The sequence below is a fragment of the Argiope bruennichi genome, chromosome 1 (genome assembly GCF_947563725.1).
Source record: "Argiope bruennichi chromosome 1, qqArgBrue1.1, whole genome shotgun sequence".
In the NCBI taxonomy this organism is placed as follows: Eukaryota; Metazoa; Arthropoda; class Arachnida; order Araneae; family Araneidae; genus Argiope; species Argiope bruennichi.
The window spans coordinates 77,791,663-77,815,585 of record NC_079151.1 but is presented as its reverse complement, the minus strand read 5'-3'; the positions used below and the strand labels follow the sequence as shown (position 1 = coordinate 77,815,585).

The 23,923-nt window shown below is 27.4% G+C and overlaps 1 protein-coding gene across 2 annotated transcripts in view; it reads left to right on the top strand.

Annotated features, from left to right (window-relative positions):
• The window catches only part of LOC129977579 (WD repeat-containing protein 37-like), an 88,033-nt gene that overhangs the window by 41,068 nt on the left and 23,042 nt on the right, over positions 1-23,923 (top strand). For both annotated transcript variants that reach the window (XM_056090569.1, XM_056090568.1), the window contains exon 4: positions 2,333-2,403. In XM_056090569.1, coding sequence (XP_055946544.1) covers positions 2,333-2,403 — 71 coding nt within the window. The remainder of the gene's footprint in view (positions 1-2,332; positions 2,404-23,923) is intronic.

Below are 23,923 nucleotides of genomic sequence, written 5' to 3'. Positions count from 1 at the left end.
GTTAATTAAATATTTCATAAGCTCTAATTTGAAATGCTGTCATGTTAGTAGAGCTCTCCCTATCCCACAAGAAAACAAGCTTTTATTAACACTTCCTTCATTAGGATTTTGTGTAACGTAGGTTGTAAGGTTGTAATCAATTTTTTCCCAAATAAACTGCTGTGCTCCTCTGTTCAATAAGTAAAGAAATCATAAGATATCTTTCATAAAATTTTGAAATCCCCTGACTATTCTAATGACGTTTGAACTTTTCAAATTTTTCTCGCGGTTTATTAATTAATTCTGCAACAGAAATTCAGACGAATTTACTGTCATTGAGTAAATAAAATCTATTATACCATGAAAATGATGTACCATGTGATTAAAAAAAAAATATTTCTAAAAAAAATTCACCACTGCAATGACGTTTTTCACATTAATTATCCCTGAAAGTTTATTTTTGAAAAAAGGATCAGACGTGATAGAAATTTTTAATTATTTTTCTGGCTTTCATAATACTGAATTGGTAGGAGATAAGCAAGAAATCTTTTTCAATTTCTTAGATTTATATAAGAAATTGATTTTTAAAATTTATTAAAAATAAACGTCATAGTAATGAAGTTCGCATAGTTATAAAATTATCCGTTTTTAAGTCAGCTCGAAATTCTTAAGATAAATATATTATATTTTAAACGGACAGAAAACTTCTGATTTAACGTATTATTGCAAATCCCGCAAAAAAGGTTTTTAAAATTCTGTTAAAACTAGCAAAAATATTATGGAACTGAATTAGGTATTGAAAGGATAATTTTCTAAATTATAAAATGATATAAAAATTATGATTGTGTGATAATATTTTTGGAAGCTATTATACAAAATTATTTCATTTTTAATTTAAATTTAAAAAAAAATCGCTCCAAGTGCGCGTTATCGTTCGTAGATATTTATTTGTACTTATTGAATTTTTATCTGTTGCAGGGTCTTGCTCACTTTTAATTAAAAGAAGAGTATGCATTCTGTATAAAAATAATATATATAAGTTTCCTTAATTATTAATAAAAATGGTTTTCAGTAACGTTGAAGGGAATTATATCATAAACGAATGTATTATATTTATAATATATATTTTTTTTTATCTTATTAGTATTTTTAAAAATTGTACTTTGTATACGAATGTATACTTTGTTTTTATCATAATGATATCTTATTTGCATTACAGGGAGCAAATAATAAAATATTTGTTGTTTGCATTTTGTAAAAACTAATTTGATGTTTGCTTTGTCTTTCCTACAAAATATTTATTTCTACTGCTATATTAAAGGAAATACCATTAATCATTTCAGAGAATTACAGAAATACTATTAAAATAGAAAAAAAAAATAGTAATAACCAAACTGTTAGTGTTTGATTTTATTTCTGTGGTTTGGAAATTGGTTCTTTTAGTTACAAAAATACAATACATAATCTTGTTGAAACATTTAAATGAAAACATTTAAATGCAGAAATGTAGCATAAATTAGGCAAACATAAATCATAAAATAGAATATAAAATACTGAAAGTAAGATATTATGTAGCATTTCTGGAAAAAACAAACTATTGTGTGCCATTATAGTTTATATACATATATCGCTTGTTACACATTACATTTTAGCTCAATTTTTAAATATTTCAAGGAAAATTTAAAAGTTTGAAAGATTGAAATAAATAGTAAAAAAAAAAAATCATTTTTGAATGTCTTTCGAAATCTCATCGAACTGTCGACTAAAAAATATGTATGAACAATTCACTTCGTGTTTCATTTTATTCAAGTAGCATGAAAGAATCTATATAAAAAGTAATTTCGCTACTTTCTAGATTGTATACTTTGGCAAAATACTCGTTGTTGATTATTCTAGTGGCTGTTGATAGGCAACAGGCGGCGAACATGGCAAAGCCTCTGATTTAACACTCCAAACGATAATTTTCGTCCCTGTCCGTTGCGTGTCCATAAGTGGGACGGGGCGGGAAGCGAGGGCAAAGGAGAGAAAGAACCCCCTGAACCTGTTCTAATTATTTCGCTTCTCCAAAACAAATCCCGACCACGTTGTACTTATGCACCTACCTGCCTACACATTTGCGCACGCTTGCTTGCGCGTGGTTTTCCTCCCTTCCCTCTCTTCCTTCCTCTCAGTATCTGTTAGCATGCCGACCGGACGGTTTTTTTAACTTGCGCGGCTGATCTCTCAGGCCAGAGCGCGAGTCTTGCCCCGTTCTGTGTTCTTCTCTCTCTTTGTGTGTGTTTTTGTGTCAAACTAACATTATTTTAGCTATGTCGGATAGACTCTCATTGCTTCTTGAATCATTGCATTGCAGGGGGAGGCTGTACGAACTCTTCAGTCAGATAGAAAAAGAATTCGAGGCTCTCTACACGGAAAACATCGCCCGTAAGTATTTGTTTATTTTTATAGCCCGCTTGCACGTGCTTTCTGTTACTACTTACTTTATTTTCGTGTTTGTATTTGTTGCTGCCGCGTAGAAATGGAAGCCCATTTTAGATTCAGGCTTATATTTTTGTTCTATGTTTGCTCTATTTCGATGCGGGTAGGTTTTCGAAATTGAAAGTTAAAATAGAAACCGAAAAAGAAAAACGGGATTTATATTTATTTAGTTTACAATGTTTATTTATTTAATCATTCTATGTTTACTTAAGACACAATATAAAAAAGTTTTTTTTACAGTGGAGAATCGAATTTATTAATTCGAAATATCGCGATTCGATAACGTTATAGTTTGATTTCTTCTGATTTTTTTTAAATTTTGGCCTTAACTATATAGCATAAATAATATACACATGAAAAAGCATAAAATATCGTCTGAAATTTTGTGAAAAAATCACGATTGCAAATTCAACAATTAAAACGATGGAAAGTACTCTTATAGAATATAAAGAATTCATTTAAATTCGAGAAAAAAATGCCTTAATATATATATATATATATATATATATATATATATATATATATATATATATATATATATATATATATATATATATATATATATATATATATATATAAGTTTATTAAGATTAGAGAAAATACATTATGGAAATAAAATTAGTATCAAGAAAAACTTTTTTTTAAAAAAATTTAAGCGTTGTAAATTAGTTTTCGGACAAACTATTTTTACTTATTCGATAGTTTTCTATAGTTACAAAAAAGCAACAAAAGAAAAACCTTGATTGATTTTTAGTTAGAAATCTCCGACTGGTTGATAATAAATATTTTGAAAAAATTGTCTTTATAAATACGTCCTGCCCAAAAAAATACTGTATCAAATTTAATAGTTCTAGTTCAAATGGTGTGCCCTTTAATGCAATTTGAAAGATTTTTTTGTCATGCGTGACGCTTGAAGATTTATGCCAGCGCTTTAAAAATATTATGTTAAAATACTCAGATTGACGCATTTTGAAAACTAGTCAACTGTTTTTGGTTGTTAAGTTTACCCGCAACACATTCAAAAATTGCAATTCCACTAATTAAAGATGCTTAAATTTTAAATGAAAGCATTTAAGTCTTGGATTGTTTCTCAAAAGTTAAATTGTCCATGTACGTTTAAAGGAACAATCTCATTGATTTCATGTCGAAGGAATGGCGCTTCATTGTCTCATAAAAATAAATTTTTCTTATATTTGCATTAAAATCCAAAATAATAAAGTTACAAATTTATCTATAAAAGCAATGGTCTTGGTATTCAATAAAGTATTCATTATTTATATCTTCCATCTTTTAAGATAAAAAAATTTTCTTCCGCTTCGGACAGATATTTATCATGAATTAAGGCTTTGTTTGTTTCACTTCGTAAAAATAGATAGAAATGCTATAAACTAGTCATTTAATTTAATTTTATATTATTAACGAAATTCCAATTATGTAAAAACTAAGCAATATCGAATATTATTTAAATATTATTCAATGCTCGAATTGTGTTATTCGAGTTACCTATCTCATAAGGAAGCAAAAGGAGGGGGGGGGTGCTTAACCTTGTACAATCAAATTTTACATTCAGATCGAATACCACTCATCTCACAGTTTTCATTATTAATTACATAATTAATTCCCTCATTAACTAAAAAATGAATTTATCAAAATACGATCACTTTATTTTTTGTTAAGCTAATAATTCTTAAATGTATTCTACTTTAGAAAAATGTAAAAGTAGATTGCAGCTTCTTGTTGTAGCAAGAATTTTTGTGAATGTATTTTAGAAATGATTCTTTACAACGTGCGGTAAGTTAACAATTTTATTTTTAAAAGGAAACAAATATCTAAGCTCTATGTTATAACTAACCCCCCCCCCAATTTTAAGAAATAAAGAAAAATGTAATCTATAGAATTTAATTTGTGTATATGGGTCAAATGATCCAATGTTTCCTTCTAACATTGATAAAAGATGCTGAATTTAAGTAAATATACATAAAAAATATGTAATTCTAGAAAGTGTGGAATCTGACCGAGTTCCGATGAAAATAATAATTTTAAAAATAAAGCATATATTAGCTTTATACTCCAAAGGGTTCGAGTCTGAAATACCTTTTCAATGTCATGCCGAAACTCCAAAATTTCATTTCGTCTTGTCCCCATACCAATAATTATTACAAAATTAAAATTCATGATAAAAAAAATTTCCATTTTGAACTTTTAAGTTATAACTTGAGTTAAAATAGTGTAGTGTTTTGAAGAAAAACGAAAATATGTATTCTTATTTCAAATCTTGTATTTTCTGTATAAAATACTGAAATAGAACGTATCTTCATAAATAGTTCTGACTCTAGTTTTAATTAATTGGCGATGTGGTTCTGAATGATATTTCAAAAATATTTCGATTTGCATTTGTTTCATCGCTCTCGGTACATTATCATAATAATTTATCTTGTATATTTAATCTACAGCGAAAATAAGTTGAAAGGTAGGATAAAAAAAATTGTTTATAATTCATTGATTGTAATTTTTTAGCGCACTTATGGAGTAATGGAGTCCAATAAATCTGCAAAATTACATATGAAATATTATAATCAATAATTTAAATGAATGGTTTTTAAAGCTTTATTTGTTCTGAAAGTACCGGAAGTTCGCACGTCACCACAAGAATGGATTGATTAAAAAAATACTATGAACATCGTTCAAATTCTTCGTGGATAGAGAGAGAAAAGTAGATGTAGTAATAACAATTCGCATTCTTCATTTTTATTTTAGCATTGATATCGCGCAGATATGATTTTTTACTGTGTAGAAGTCTTGATTTTAAAAAATGACTAAGCAAATACTTACTTGTTTGAAAATAGCAACAGGACTGGATCATTTATTATATGCAAGTCTAATTAAAATATGTCTTCTAAAATTTGATTTTTTTATTCTTATTATGATCCTTTTGTATTTTTTAAGAGCACTAGTGAAGTTATCTCACTGCAAAATACTGATTGTGCGATTGGAATGTCACGAATTTAAATCTGTTCCTTGGCCTATTGCACATTAATCAAAATTAATCATTGCAAGTTTTGAAATCAAATTTTGTCACTTGTTTGAGAATATATTCTTCCATTTTGTTTGTTTCAAATTTCAAAATCACTGGATTACAAGCATGTTTATAGTTTCAGAACATATTTTTATAGGCATCATTTGAAAAAAAAAAGGAATTTTTAAATTTTGTTGGATACCATATATATATCTTTATCTAAAACTCCATTTGCGAGAAATTGAAAACCTAAATTCAGCTCTTATTTCTCATTCGAGTGGCATATATTTCATCAAAATAGATGATGACGCATTTCCGTACTGACCACGGCTTATCAGACTACGTAAATTGTTGGAGCAAATTTGTTGCTGATTACAGCAATTTTAAGTAATTTTTATCCTTTCAATGAACACAGCAGCTGCAAGTCGAAATAAGAATTCTCTCGCTCTTTTTTTTTTAAGACTATCCTCTTTTTTATTGAAATATATGTTGATATAATATGAGGAATAAGAGAATCTTTTGTCATATCTGTGAAAATTAGCCTTTATTATTAGAAAAATTAGCTATTTGTCATTTCTTAGTCAACATAAATAAAACCACAATATTTCATGAATCAGAATTTCAATGAATTTTTGATTATCACTTTAACATCAAACATTTGTTAAGTTATCATCAAACATTTGTTTGTTGTTTGCAAAAATGTTAAGAATTTTTTTTTTTTTATCTTTCTTAATAATAATTTTCATAATAATTATTATTAATAATAATAGAAATAATATTATAAGATTTATTATAACAGAATTCTCTAAATATATAATAATAATTAATAATTATTATTATAAAAAATTGTAAGCAAGGTTTCCTACTTGATTATTTTTCAATTTATAGAGAAACTTTCAAAGTGTAATTGTATATTAATCGCACAATCCTTTAAGAAAAAATAAATAAAGATTAAATTTTTTACGGCATTTTTTTTTTTTTTTTTTTTGTTACGAATAAAGATTTTCGTTTATCGAGAATGACAGATTCTTATACATTACTTAGTTTTCTAAAAGGTCTGGGCATTGTATTGTTTCGAATGTATTTTTTGAATGAAAAAAAGAAAAAAATTACTTGTATATTCGGAATTTGTTAGGTTGGTATTTAATGTCATAAGGTTAATGATATGTAGAAATTCCAATATTCTATCGAACTTCACGATCTGCGCATTGAATTGTGTTTATAATTCAAAACTCGCGATTACCTACTTTTATGCGGCACATGCAATATCTAATTATTAAAACGTGATGCATTCTTGGCACACTTCTTTTTACGAAATGCAATTAATGCCAAACAAATAATTATTTCATTCGCTTATTACTTTCTTGTTTTCGTGTATCTGAAAAAGAAATGTAATCGTATTAAGCGTAAGGAGACTATTGCAATCATTAAAAAGTTTAAATGAAATTGGAACTTCTAGTTTGAAATATTGTAGCAGGATAATGTTTTCGGCATTTATTACTTTTATATTATTTTAAAAAAAATAACCCTTAATTATAAAATAATGATAATGTTCTTACTAATGTAAACACATTTAATATTACCGCAAGACACTTGCTTGTAAATGCTTTACTAAATCAATGAAAAGTATTGTCGTAATATATCCTTGTAAATATTTGTAAAAATTTATTAAAGATAATTTTTTTTTTAAATTTTGGAAATAAAATGAGTATCTCCTAAAAAAAACTCTTTTTTTAATTTTAAAATGGTATAAAAATACTTTCAGTGCGATAATATGCTCCAAAATTATTTTTTAAAATATAAAATCTTTAATGATTACCTATTAACCGAAATATAACTATCTCCTTGAGTTGATAGTTCTGGGTTCAGTGAACGATTTTTGTATAATACTGACATATGATACAAAATTCGCATTAATACATATCGTATCAACATAAAATCGTATAAATGTTCAGATAGTATATAGTCTATAAATATTATGTTAAAAATTCGACTTCAAGATTTAAACGAATATTAACATTTTAGATGATCCTAAGTGAAAAAATTATTGCTGAATTTATGCCTGTTTATACTTATAAGTGAACAAAAATGTGATATTTCTAAATATGCTAATACAAATATAATTCTTTCAGTTCAATATTTCATCTTCTGTCTCATTTAGCAGGGACATTTCTTGTTTACACAGCTAAGAGAAAGATAGATAAGAAACACTTAATTCCTTTTAATTTTCACTGTAAAACTTCTGCGCATAAAATTTTTAATGAGTTTTAGTAAATATTGATATTTAAACTGAATTTAAGTAGATGAAAACCATATATAATTTTACTTAGTTTTAGCTATTTATTTTACTTGTATATAGCAATATTCTCCTTTAAAACACTTTTCGATGAAAAAAAAATTACATATTCGGAAGAAAATGGTAGAATTCATCCATAGAATTATTAGTCTCATATTATTAAATCTTCTATCACACACTTTCAATTGTATGTCAGTTCCTAAGCTGCAGCTTTGCATGAATTCCATTGAAACTCGCATAATAAATAGTGGATAAATCATTTCATAATATCTACAGGTAACTTAGAAGGCAGGCATTACAAATGTAACGATGTTTATTTTTACCTATATTTCATATGTATGCAAAAAATTTTGACTATTATTTGTAAATGATGACATTTTAATAGATGCATTGGGAAACACGTCACTTTTCGTTTGTTGAACAGATGTCAAATAAAACATAACTGTATGTCTTCTTTTGTAACAGATGAAAATTCTTAATAATGAGGCCATTGACGTTGAAAACATTACTATGGAATATTTCAATGTTAACTAAATTCGAAACAACTCCTTCATAAGAAAAAAAAATAGCATTTTTTTTTCTAGTGACACTTGTGACAGATATCTTATCTTAAGTCGTCACATGTCCGATGTTAATATCCGATGTTCAAACATCTTATCATAATAATGAGAAGCAATAAAAGGAGGAAAAAAATTCGATTGAGCATCCAAAGGTGTTTTTCCTTTCTCTCTTTTTCCTGTCGTGTGCTGCTTATGGTGCACTTTTCTTTTTTTCATTCAGGAACAAAAGTTATCGTGCATTAATAGTGTTTTATAAATTAAAGTTTTCATAATTTATAAAATTATCAATATTTGAAGATTTGTGCATCATTCTTCTATATGTATCACGCGTTTGAATAGAAAATGCATTGTTTAACTTTCGTTAATTACATTTTGAAAATGTAACAGCAAGAATATTCTTTATAAATCATGTCACAACAAACGACTCACGAACAGTTATTTATGTATTTCTGTCGTTAAAAAAATTGCTAGGAATTTATGAAACATAGCTTGCGTGCGGTGTATAAAAAAAGAAGCGACGAAATCGCGTTATTAATTATTTACTGTTGCCTCCATTGAATATTATTAAATTTGCTTTTTTAGAATTTAGTTATTTTAGTTGACACCTACGTTAAAGGTGACTTCCATTCTCATAATATTTTTAAATGTGAGGGAAAAAAATACATAATTTGATGCATTTTATTTTGAAAATGTTAATGACTATTGAGATGTTTTAAACTAGGTTTCTTTTACATGGAAATTTTCCAAAATAATAATATCATTTGATAAAATTTTGGTAGAAATAAATGAACATAATGAGATGTTTAATTTGCGCTGCAACGAACTAGAATACAATTTGCGGTAATACTAATAAATTCTCTGCGGATATGAAATCTCTGCAGTTATTTACATAATAAAAGCATACATCTGAGAATGCTTTTCTTCATATTTTATTTTTTTATTCCATAGAAATTTTATGCATTTTCCCAAATTTAAAATTTTATGCAAAATTGATTTTTTTATACAGTAAAAACCTTTGCACAAAAAATATGTATAAGAATGTTGGTTGGTTTCATTTCCCTGAAATACCTAATGACATTTTTATATATCTAATTAACAATTATTTTATTCAAAAAATAAAATGTTATTTTCAATGTAATCTTGTACATTAGTTAAATAAAAAATGAATCAAAATATTTCTAATATGGAGAATAATTTACCGTATGCCTGTTGGTTAGATAAATAGTCCGAAAAGTAGTAAATTATATTACTAAGTATAATTTAATTTTATATGAAGATTTTATTTATATTAATTTTATATACAAGTTTTGAACGAATTGTGTTTATTTTCCTCCCAAATTGAAAAGCTCTAGTAATGGAATTTATTCCTGCGGTTTTTTTTTTTTTTTTTTTTTTTTTTTTGAAAAAAAAACTCAGTTTTATTTTTTATGGCGATCAAATATAATGTTGTTTACTTTAATAAAATAAATTTTAGCAATTCCACCTTTGTTATGAAAAAATATTAAATATACAATAGGCAGACTAATCAGTTGATTTGATGATAATCGTTATTTGGCAAAATGTTTTCTTGTTTTCTAAAAGGAAAAGTTCGCCTGCCTTTCCATTTCGTTTCTTTGTGATGAAACGCAAACAGTTTCATTGTGCTTCAGGCAAGCTTACAAGTACCTATTTCCTATGAGGTACTTGTTAGGCCTCTGCCCTTCAGCAGGTGATGGCTTTGATTACTGAAAATCTCCCCTGTTTTGACACGAAGAATTCCGGTTCTTTTGAAATATGTCCTTATTCCAACTACCCATACGCAGGAAGATCGTTTATGATTTTGCTTTCACAACTCTTCCTCATCGCCATTAGATGGGGGAAAATGTAAAGCTTTAGTAATGAACAAGAATAATTTTGTTTTTATCTGCGGTTATTCCCGCTCTCAGTTTGTATTTAGAAATTTCTATGCCAGATAAACCTGTTCCTTTAAAAATTACTAATTAAGAAAGAAAAAAAAACGAATCTTTGAATTGCATTTGATATTTCTAAATATCATATACAATCTGCTGGATTTTTCTCGATGTTTTCCTTTTCAAACAAGATCTACTGTCAACAGTTATGTATTATTTATCTAGAAAGATTTTTGTCCTTTAGAATGAGACATTATTATCTTATCGTACAATACTTCAAATCACAAGAAGTTAAAATTGATCAATTGAGATTCCTAAGAAGGTTGAAGTGATAATGTGCGTTTGTGTATTTAATCAACTCTTCTAATCCGAAGTCATGAGGTCTGTAGCATGACCTCACTTAACCCATTAATTCTGTTGTATTTTTGTTTGTTTTTTGTTTAACCCTTTAAAATAATCATTTTTGTTTCTAGTCATGGTATATTAAAATATTTTTAGGATTGGAATTGACTAAAGAAAAGTGATTTCTTTAGTTTATTAGATAAATTTAATTTGATTAATTAATTAATTTTGTTTATTAATAATTAAGTAACAAATCAAGACCCACCATTTTGAGTGAGATAAGGAACTGAAACATTTAAGCTGCTGTCTTATTGAAAAATTTGTCAGAACTTATGCCAACCTACATACAAAGATTGATGAATTTGGAGGGAAGCATACTTCCCATGGCCATAGAAAGGGTTCAAATGTTTTTTGTACTAAAATATTTAAATTAAAATATACATATATCATATATACGTAACTTATCAGGAGTTTTTTTTTTTTTCTTTTGTTGTTATAGTTAATTTTTTTATAAATATTTAATTTTAACTGAATAACATTTCAGCTTCTATTTTCTTCGAATAAAGTAGTACATATTATTCTAGAAGATATTAAAATGCGTAAGAAAGGATACGCAAATAAATTATTTATAATTCAAAACTAATTTGTAATATTAGTGTGCATAATTATTTTTCTTAGGATCAGTTTTTTTGTTGTTGTTTTTTTTTTTTTTTTTTCCCCAGTGCTAACTTATCACTGTAGAACTAATGGTGCTGTGTAGATTGAAAAATGTATGCAACATTCTATGTATACTTTCATTTTATTTTATTTGAATCTATTTCTAATAATTTACCGCGGTATATTAGAAATTTAAAGCTTTCCTGGTCTATTCTTACAAGATGTTTTGCATTATTATCTGAAATACTAACCGCTATTGGTAAAAATCCTGTTTGTTTATAATATTATTTGAATGAAGATAAAATGTTACTGAATTATTCAAAGCCTTTTCTATTGTATAGTTTTCAATATATATTAATATAGAGTTGCAAACTGCATTTAGTATTAATTTTAACTGTTTATGTGAGCAATCGTTGATTGTGATTCAATCTGTTTCCAACCTCCTTCCTCCTTTCCGCCCTGCAACTGAATCTCGAGTTTTTAAGTAGCAATTTTCGACGTGGCGAATATTGATGTCTGCATTATCGACATGTTATTGTGCATCCGAGAACTTCTTTCTTTTACTGGAATTGTAATAGGATGTTGAGATTCTTATCTTCCTCGTAAATCTGCAGTTGCCTTTTTTTATTATTACTATTGCCCTTCGCTTGTATTTTACTCGTTCTTTGTTTTGTGTTTGCCTTGGATTTGCAATTCCTCCTTAATGATACTTTCTTTCGCCTCGTTCAGCCTTGCCTTTGTTACAGCTTTTTATTTATTTCGTAAAGTGTAAAAATGAGTGATTGTATTTTTCCCCTTTATGGCCAGTGTGAATAACCGTGAAAAATGAACTCTCCTGAGGTTTAGACATATCTTCCACGCATTATGCAATGGATTTTCCTTTTTTATTATAGAGAAAAGTTGAAAGTAATTTTGAAATATTATTGTTTTCATCATTGAAAGTGCATTTGATTGAAGCGCACTTTTATTAACTTTTAATTCAAAAATTGTGATTTGTATGTACATTCTGAGAAAATCTTCTTTTATCTAGAAAAGATAGAATAAATTCTATTGACTCTGCATTTCTTTCTCTCTTTTTTTTTTTTTTTTTTTTTTTTCTATTTTATTATTTTCGTCAACGATTATTATTTTTTATTATTATTATTATTATTTCGGTAGTCATTGACGATCATATGTTGATAACTATTTTTTTTTGTTCTTTATTTAAATAGTCTTTAAATATTAATTTTCTTTAATGCAGAAAAGAACAAATAAATTCTGTTGGCTTTGGATTTTCCTTCATTTTGTAATTTTGGTCTTCGAGTCTGATTTTCTTAAACAATCAACGACAATCCATATTGATTATTAAATATTTTTCTTTATTTTGTCTTTAATTATTTGTTCTCTCATGATCATAATACAGATTAATTATGTAATGATTTGTAGCTTGCCTAAAATATTTTGTTAATGAAAAAGAAGTAACTGTTTGAAGTGGATGTTACAGTCAGGTAACAAAAAAAGTTCTGACGTTTTACTTCTTTTATAATATCTGTTTGCTTAAATTTATCTAGATCTTTATATTGGAGTAAATCTTGATATCCTGCTTTTAAAAAAATGGATGGCTCTTATTGTAGTATTGTAGAAGCCGCATTTTTCATAATTCTACTTTCAAAAATTATATTCTTTTATTTTGAACTAACTTTGGCGACCAATGAACTTGCCAAAGTTGTGCATTTCTTTTCGGTTAAATTTTGTGCATAACTGAACATTCGATTCCTTCAATGAATTATTTTTAAGCTTTAATTAGTGGGACATAAAAGCCGTGTTATTTTAATAACTTTACAGACATTTTTATTATGTGTATGAATCTGTCTAATGGAGTCAAGTTTCATGGTATTATAGTGCTATTAAAAGCATAATTGACATGCTCATTTGTCTTCCAATTACATATTGTAATTTCTTTTTCTTTGTTGAACTAGTCAGATAATAAAAAAAAAATCCTTTTTTTTTTCTTTAATTTTTAACAATAGAATAAATTATTCCATTAAATATTTGATGAAACAAGGAAAATATTTGAATTTCCTTGCTACACTGAAAACTACTGTTAAAAATTATAGAAAAAATTTAAAAATAAAAGATATCAAATTCAGGTAGAAATGTATATTAGCTACATTGATATCATTAAAAAAATAACAATTTTTTTAATTTAAAAATGTTGTAAGAATTACTTTTATTTCAATTGTATTTTTGAAAGTTATCACGAGGAAAAAAAAAATCTCATTTAATGTTTAATTGATCATAATTCTAGTTTTAAAAAAAAATTTCTTTTAATTCTCTTTCAGATTCAAATTTTTCCTTCAAAGAACATGTGTACCAAATTTTTGTAGTTCTAAGCCAAGCGGTCTAATTTTTTCTGTGCCTACTGCTGCATATAAACCAATACAAATTTTTCTTTATTAGCAGTAAAGATAACTTTTTCAACATTTAGAATACTTAATCCTTATAAGATCAGCTTAAAAAAAGTGATTCTAATTCTTGAAATGGCATTACAAACATTATAAACAAAGAATATAATCTCGAAAATGCCATTCTCGGTATTGTTAATGTAATAATATTTATTGCATTTTTTTTTCAATCCCAATAATTTTGTAAGTGTTAGAACGGCATACAAATCTGTAGAAGGAATACACTAAGTTATACTTTAGTTTTCATAAAATTGTACAGTAATACCCCAAATTACAATGTAAGAAGAATTGACGGAAATTTCATAAATCGGGTACTTAACTTATATATAAATATAAGTGAATTTTTATTAAGGAAAGACAGGAGCTTAGAAAACAGCTGCTTATAAGAACAAAGTGTAATGAGGAAAATAGTGCTTCCATACATATCAAAAGGAATTTGTAAATAAAATAAAAGTATTGCATTAAGCCGAATTCTTTTGGTGTCTATGGATTCATAAAAGCTAATAAATTCGCCAGACTAAACAAAAACGTTTTTTTTTTTTTTTTTTTAATCTTTTTATGCTTAGTTAATTCATAAGAAATATCCTTATTTTGTAAATAGAATAAGTTCCTGGCTCTTCAATAGAGCAAAGATTTTTCTGTCAAACTTGCACTTGCTTCTTTTACAGTAGATTTGGGTTAGATATATATGTGGTTACGATTTGCTAACACATCTTTATAATCTTATCGATTTGTGGCTGTTTTCTGTGTAAGCTCATTGATCCTTTGTATCAAATTCTAAATTTCATTCATTGGCAGGATCGACAACTTTTTCACCTTGGTATTATATTTTAAAATGGAAAATATTGAAAATTGGAGAGGTGGACATACCTTATAAGTTTAAATATTGCTGTTCTTCTTTTTTAATCCAATCATTTTATCTAATATGATTGTATGCAAGTTACTTTTATTTTGATTCGTCTGCAAAACAGAGAGAGTTTTCAAATTTGTATAATTGTTTACTTCATTTTGTAATCTTCGGAAAATGTTTCGTTGCATATTTTTCAGTGAAGTATTTTATTTTTGTCTGTATACTTCAAGTTGTATTTCTTTTTTACTATCTACGGCACTTACTGTAATCGAAAGATTTCTTCCACTTCACTAGAATTTTCAGAAGTTTATTTCTGAGTAAGACTGTTTTGGAATTTCTTCTTAAGTACTATTCATCTTCATATTTCCGAGTAGCCTATGTTTTCCTAGATTTTCATTTACAAATCTATTTGATAAATTGTTTTTTGTGTGGATGATAAGCAGTCTTTCCAGTATTGTATTCTCAACTATTCCATTATTTGCATTGCAAGTAGAATGGGAGATTTAGGACTAATTTTTTTAACTACTAAAGCTATAAAGATTAGTATTTCCACCGTAAAGTATTGCCTTTTTTTGTTTCACCAGACGGTGATTTCCACAATAAAACTATTTGAACAATGGTTTACTAAATAATTTGTATCGTAGCTGTCTTACGATTATTATTATTATTTTGAAGCATTGTAAAAGAAAGGGAAGAAACGTTTCAGTTTCAAAAGACGCGCTTTTAGAGCTTTACGAGTATGAGGACAAAACACATCTGGATCGATTTATAGGCTAGTGAGTAAAATATTTACTTGCATGAATGCACAAATCTTCTTTTTATTCTTTGTTTAAATATATATACACACACTAGTTTTAAAATACTATCATAAATCGTCATGATCTATCGAGTTTCAGCATAAAAAATATATATTATTTTAGAACTTGGTAGGTATTACAATTTCTAATGATGAACTTGTTGAAATAACTGAAATATTAAAGAAGCCGTTTTGATAGACTGAATCGGACGAGTTAGCAGATGTGATGTAATAATTGCTTAGTATCAGACGAATCTATTTTTATTAATTAGGAAATGGATGTGAATCAAAATTTGCAAGAACTATCTGCATTTATGTCCTTAATAGTATTACTCTGGATGATGAGAAAAGGAGTGGGAAATGCGAAGTTCAATAAAGTTGTGTTTGTTACAACCCTGTTACTTATTAGATCTCCTTTTTATACTTTTCTCTCTGTCTGCAAATGTACTCAAGTCGAAGTCTTCCACGTCGACAGAGCCACGCTATACCGTTTAGATAGCTACCTAGGGGTTCTGCAGCAACAGTACTCTTCACAATGAGATGAAACACTAATTAGCTCATCGATTTCAGCGCTTACAGCAAAAGAAGCCAAAAAAATTCTTTGACGCTCATTTTACTAATCGATTTTCCGCGTTTCTATGAGATTAGTTTTAATTGATATTCACACAAGTAGTTGTATATCTAATTACTGTATATATTCTTTCCTTCATTTTTTTTTTTTTTTTTTTTGCTGTTAAGTTAGTTAACAATATAATAGTTTAAATTTGCTTATCATTATAGCTGAATAAATTTCACGAATTTGTATAACTAATTGTCACCTGTGGACATGTACAAATTTCAAATGCATGCTATCGATGTTTCATTAGTCGTACTCCAGCTTCCTGAATTTGCATCGGAAACAAAATTCTAATGCATTTGTAGTTGGGTTTTGTATCTCTAATCTAGCTCATTTGATTTAAAATATATTTTTCTGTGAATATTTGATATCACTCTGTGTCTTACAGTTCCTAAATTGTCTCATAAATTCGTTACAATGACGTAGCGTGTTTTCAACTACCCGGGGCATAGGCCAAATTTTCCGCCTCCTATCGAAACGAAAAGGGAAATACTGCCTGGACTGTATGATCTTCTGTGTAACCTTTAAAGGACAATCATAGTGGACACTCGATCAGGTTCAGTAAGCATCAAAATAGAAAATAGTTATCAAATGAGACATATCCCAATACATATTCAACCTGAAATAAATCCAAATAATAAAATTCTATCAATCCAGGAACATAACCTTTCGCAAAATGCTTCCAAAATGATACCTCCAAACCCATTTGGAAAATATTGCCAAACTTATTCTAGGCAATACGAATGTTCGATCATAATCAAAAATTCGATAACCATTAAACATTCGATAAATATCGAGAGTTTGATTACAATTGATAAGCATCAAAATTTTGATAGTGATCAAATGACGGGTGAATCGATCTGCTTCTATAAATAATCTTTATCTTAAATATAAAACAATGTCATTTAATGAAAAGTATTTATGAAATAGAAAGAAGCAATACTTTTAGAGATTAAAATGTCCTATAGACGGATTTTTTAAATTATAAAAAAAGCATGTGGATTAAAAAATTAGAAACATCTGTACATCAAAACACATATTCCATTCATATGCAGTCTCAAATAATAAGTCTTTCAATGCAACAACATATATACTCCTTCTCGAAGTACCTCCTGGTCGGTGCCTCCGAATACAATCGAGAAATGTTACCAGAGCTTTCTCGATAGCATGAATTTTCAAATCAAAAATTGCATTAATATCGAAGTTTCAATAAGTATCTAAAATTCGATAAGTATCAAAAGTTCGCTAAGCATCGGAAGTTCGATGTATCAAAAGTTAGAATCAAATTAGGACAAGAAATCGAATTTCAATAATCATCTAATGAGGTGATCCGATATGTCGCTAAAAATAATTTTTATCATAAATTTAAAAAATATATAATTTAATGAATAATACATTATGAAGCTGAAATGAAACAATATTTAAAGAGGTATAAAAATTATATATTTTTGAAAATTTAAAAGTGTTTGCTCTAGGAAAAGAAAATTAATTTAAAAGGAAAAGAAAAATCTTAAAGTATATAATTCAAAACTGATTTCGAAGATTAAATTTTAAAAATAATAATTAATAAAAGGGTTGCAGCGTTAATTTTTAAGATTTTCATTCCTTAATAATAATTTTTCTGTTTTTGTGACCTCATGCTTTTATCATTGCTAAGTCAACAAAATGTTTTTTGAAAAACATTTGTAAATGATGTCAAATAATAAAAATGATACAATTATAATCTTTTAATTTATAGGTGTTAAAATTGTATAACATAAATCCTTAAAAAAATGAATTAAATTTAGTACAAAAAAGATGTAGTGAAATTTGCTGATATGTTTCAAATTTATTCCATTATAATTATAAACATTAAAATTTAAATTAAATTTTTCAATGAATAATAAATATTATTACCAAGAAAAAAAGATTACAACTTTATTTTAATTTATTTATCTTACATATTTTAAACTAAACATGGAATCCGTATAATTGTAAGTTTAAACGCTTGATATAAGTTGGACGGAATATTACATAAGAAACCGACCAAGAACTTATTAACTGGGTTTAATTAGCGTCGGTGCAGTTTGCTATATAAAATTGTTTCGTTGGCCAGCAAACTTTACATCAAATGAAAATACATTTGAATAAAAAAAAATATGCAAATTTTGTATCATCAAAAAATATGTAAATCGTTTTATTTCTAGTTTTATTTTAAAACATTATTTCGAGTTGGTTCCTTAAAGGACTATTGAATCAAAATGGGTTTTAGAAGGACAATGCAACAGTATAACATACAATCCTAAAGTGTATCAATGATAAAAGTTCGAGTAAATATCTATTAAGCATTGAAAAAGAAAATTAATTGTGCACATCGACTCATTGGATCACGATTCATCGTGGAGCCTGATTTATCGTAATGATATTGTTAAATCGATTTTTTTTCAACAATTGATATTGAAAATCGAACTTTCCCAAGTATCGATTTTTTTCGATACATCGAAAATCTGCACAGTTTTATTAATGTCTGGAGAGTTTTTGTTAATGTACTATTGATATTTATCTCTTACTGTTGTTAAACTAAAAGACTTATTCTTAATTTTACAGTTAGTTGCGTTGTAAGTATCTACCGCCTCCCATATAATCACTTTTTTTCCTGTATCTGAACATCATTTTTATGACTATAGTTGTCCCTGTTGTGAATTTAAGTGTTTTAATCTTTAGCGAACGATATTAATCCAATGTAGCAAATAAGAAAATAATAAGTATCAGGTAAGATTGACTTTATCGCTATGTGCATTCTTTTTCATAATGAACTTTTCAAAATAAGCGCATATGGCCGAATTTTTTCATTAAGATTCGAAAAATAATATCTTAAGTGTTTAGCTCTTAATACCCTTCAGTTTCATACATAGAATGTAAATGGGAAAAATAGAGAGATTCGGCGATGTTTCGAAAGATTGCCACACATAGACATGTTCTGCTATGTAGTAAAGTGTTAACGGATTGGCAATTTTAATCAAGATAATCATTCGACTCTTATTATTTACTAATGTAACTTATATCTTAAGTATGATCATAATAGAAATAAAGTTAATCAGAAGTGAATAATCATTTAAAACAAGCAAATGTAGAACCTAAATGGAAAACGTGGGGAAATTTAGCGATACTTTGATATTAAATTAAAAAGCAAATAAGATTTTTAAAAATTTATATGACAAATAAAAACAGCCATTTACAAATACTTGGATATTAACAAATTTCGTAATAATACTAAATTGGTACAAAATAAATTAGAAAGAATATGGGCATATGTCTTAAACTCTCGTCAACAAATAGTGTTTCTCGTTTAATTGAACTTGCAGGTTTCATGAATACGACATACTACATGAAAATACAAATTATGTTAAATTTTTTTTTTCTCTGAAAATATCGCTTACGCCGGTTCTAGTGGACTTGCGACGTAAAGGTATTCGTCAAAGTTGTTTTTGTTTTTACTATATTGTATTGATTTTTTAGACTTCGAGACATATTCGATAGAATTGAAGATCGTGTCTAATAGTTCCTTTCCCCCCCCCCCTTTTTTTTTCTTACCTTTCTTATCAGTGTCTTTTTGCTTAAAAGGGCCGCACTTTTATAATCTCAGCTTCAAAACTTAGTCCTCCGGTATGAGAGATATGGATTTTTAAGGTGCTTAAAATCATAATGATAGGTGTTTTCCGCAGTATTATTGTCGCTTTGAATGATATCATTTCATATGTCATCTTTGTCTTTCAAAATTACGAGATCCTTTCCCTACGTCTCAATTATTATAGAAGTGTTATATTGAACAGATCAATTTATTTTTGACTTCCCATTGGCAAATCTAAGGGACGACCTGGGTTACATGCATGCTTTAGGTTTAAAACACATTTGATAATTTTTTTATTCAAACAATACCAACATATCTTTACTAAGATCGTAACTATTATATTTATTCTGCTTATCAAAGCAGTTCCTGTGTCTTTTAAAGAATTTAGAAGATGAATGCAGTTAACTAAACATCATAAGCATTTAAGTGTTTAAGTGGCAAAGAAGCGTTAAACATTAATTAGTGTCTCTTTTTTCTGTTCCGCTTTTTCGAAATTTCTATAACGGTCGATGAAGCTTTTCCGTATAGTCCAAAATTGTATGTGAAATTGCATACGAATAAAGAAAAAAAAGAATCAGCTTTATTCATTCCTCTCTACGTTAATCCTTGTCAAAACATGGAAATTTGTTAATGCTGCTCGAATACAACCTGAAATCCGAATCAGTCGTGGATCTTATGGGATTTTTTTTTTTATTTCTTGTTAAAAATAATAATTGTTTTAAAAATAAAGGCACTCACATTGGTATTGTCGAATTTTAAATAAAATATACTATCCGTAAATTACTTAAAATATATAGTCTGATTTTTTTAATAGATTGATTACGCTATAACTCATAAGATTTAATTATTTAAAATAAGTACCGTAAATAATATTTTAAATAAAGATAAGGAGATATAAATAAAGATAAGGAGAAAGATAATAAGGGCTTAATATACTATTCAAAGGGATTAGCTGAATGGGAAAAATAGAATTATTCTTGCACTACGATTTTGTCCTTTTTTAAAATCATGGTGAATACTATTTTGATTAATGAACCTAATAAAGAGTAAAAAGTGTGGTTTCTATTCTTTATTTTCTTGGAAGTGTAACCTTGAAATTCAAAATTTATAGTTTTATCACGCTTGTTTGATTGATTTCCATTTTTCGTGCCTAACTCATTTGTATTCTTTAAAACACGCGTGATATTCTACTGGTGTGAAATTTCCAGTTGCAAAATAAGGTCACTGAAAAATTGAAAAGAGTTTGCAAAGTTTTAATTAAGACCTTCCTTTGAATACGAAATACATTTTTACAAAATAACTTTGGACTATGCAATCACGCATTAAGGATTTCGTTTTTCTACCTGAATTTTGATTAACATGTCTGTTGTGTGTATTTTATTATTATCTTTTCAGCAAACTTGATTCTACGTTGCTTTAAGCTCGACTTTTATTCTTAGTATTTATTTATTTTGAGGGGAGAATGCTTCCAATTTATATTTTAAAAAATCTACCATGTTTGAGAATTGTAATTATAGGATGTTCTGGCTTCGGCATATTTATTACTCGATGTAAACAAATCATGTATCGATGTATCACAAAATTAACGCAAGATTTGAATTTGTCACCATTCGTACAGTAAAGTGTTGGTAACCCTATTAAAAAAAAAAAAAAAACTCTTGACAGTTGATAATTTAGGGTTAGTAAAAATGGAGCGTTGTACGATAGAACAACGTGCTAATGCAAGATTTGAATTAAATTAATTTTTTTAAAATTATTATATTTTTATTGAATTGTAAAGTACACAGGATAGAGTTATATATGGAATAATATAATGGCCTCCACAGTTTCGCTAGCAAATGCGCACTTTTGTGTCGAAATTTTCCATGACCATTTTGCATAAATGTGGCTGAGTTTCGTTGATGCAGTGTTGAATTTCCTCTTTCAATGCACGCGTGCTTGTGATCTTGTTGGCATAGACCTTTCACTTCAAATAACCTTCCAGAAATCCAGTGGTGTAAATCACACTATCTAAGGGCCCAATTCGCAAATTTTCGAACTGTGGCCGCCAGACTTTCATTATTTTTTTAAATATCGTTCGGCAATAAAAACACACTGTTCTATCGTGTAACGCTCCATTTTTACTAACCCTAAACTATCAGCTGTCAAATGTTTTTTTTTTTTTAACAGAATAGGCAATACTTTACTGCACGAATGGTGGCAAATTCAAATCTTGCGTTAATTTTGGGACACTCTTTACTTTTTATGTTGTGACAAATACGCAAATGGATGGTAAAAATTGCAAAAATCCTACATTCTCTGATTTTTACAAGTTTTTCATTATTGCTTATATTATAGATTTAGCGAAAGGAAAAATATTGGTCATCTTCATATACATATGCTCCACATCTCCTAAACGACTGGGCTGATTTCCACAAATCATCCATTACATATTCTTTAAGACATTTTTTAGGACAAAAAAAAAAGACTACCATCAACTTGTCAAAATACAAAAATTAATTAATGCTCAATTAAGAAATTAAATGAAATTTTGCCATTTTTCTGCTGTAAATGCAGAACAAAATATTTTAATATTATCTTAACCACTTAACTGTTTCTGGCGAGTATATTCGTCATTGAAAAAGTACATTTTGTTTTATGACAAGCTTATTCATCAAGAATAATAAGTAGTGACAATTTTCAGTTTGAATTACGATTTTAATAAAAACTCAAACATATTCGTAAATTTCAAGATGTTTAAAATATTTTGTGGCCAAGTCGAAATCAAAGGATCAAATAAAAAAAAATTATTATGCTTTGTACTATACTTTGCTCAATACCATTCTCTAACAACAAATTAAAATAATAAATTAATTTGTTATGTCTCTTTTCGTTCATATGTAAAAAATGTGATTTTTGAAATAAAAAAATAAGTCATTTCATTTACAACATAATTTCCTATTACACATATTCTGTGTTTGACGAGTGTACTCGTCGACACAATTTAGGTATGCATTTTCCGAAGAGGTCGATATAGTTAAGTGGTTAATATACAAAATTGTATTTAGCGAGCGTGCAACTTTTTCTTCGGTTTTTTATTAATTATTTTAAAATTTAATGCAGACAATTTTGAAATACAAAAAAAGCAATATTTTGATCTACAACTATTTTTTGAGATTTCTTTTCATATCTTTTTGAATTTTTTTGTATTGATTTAAAATAATCATTTAACTGTGTCTAAAAGAATTGAAAACAAAGTACTAATATACTCTTCATTTTCAAGCGATTGCAAGAGACCAAAAGCAGTTAATAAAATGGCGCATATAATAAAAGGATTGTATTATAATTATTCATAAATTTGTTTTTATGAAGAATTATGAAATATTATTCATGAAGATTTTTAAGTTCTTTATCAATGCCAGGTATATCAATTACTTTATATATAAATGCTCAGTTGTGAAAAAAATTTGATAACTATTCAGTTATGTCTGATATATGCATTCAAAAGCAGAATTTTACGGGCATATTTTCAGACTATTATGATGAGTATATTTTTCTTTTATTCTTAGTTATTTGTAATTTCTACAACCTCTTTTGCAATGAAATAATCTTTTGAAATGTTATATCAAAATTCTCTATAAATCGATACGGAACTCGATTATTATTTTTTCTGTTTTTTTATTCTGTTTTGAACTTTGTGATTTGTTCTCCGTTCTGTTTATATTTGTAATTTTCTTAAATTCTGCTTTTGTAATCTAACGCATTTTATCTCATTTTCCGTAACAAAATTCTTTAGATAGTGCTTTTTACCTTGAACTCTTATTCCGTCATTATAATGCCAATATTGATAGCAGTTCTGCTTCTTTACTTTTATTTTCATGTTTGATTGATTTTGATATTGACATGCTATGATCAAATCCCCGTCTTTTTTTTTTTTTTTTTTTTTTTTCTAAAACCAATTTCTAAAGATTTATTAAAAGGATCATTTTCTAATTATTTCCATCCTATTTGCAACGGGTGTTGCCTCATACTGTTATTCTCACTCGTTACTTGGCGACTAATCGCGTCACAAAAGTAAAAGTCCATGTAGTAAAAGGTAATTTATCGCAGTATTGATTTATTGGCATTAAAATTATAAAGAATTCATTTTCAGTAATTTGCATCACTGTGATTCAAAAAATTTGAATATCATTCTTTTTAAGTGTAGTACCCTGCATTGTCAACTTTTACATGAAAATATTTCATTTTTAATAAATTGAAGGTCTTTCTTCTCTTCTTTTTGTAACCGCACAGTCTGAAATTGGTGGTAAATTGCAAAATTTGATGAAAGATTTTCAATTCATAAATTGTATAAACTGAATCGTTTCTTTGATGTAAATATTTTTATTAAAAAAATAAAAGATGTATCAAA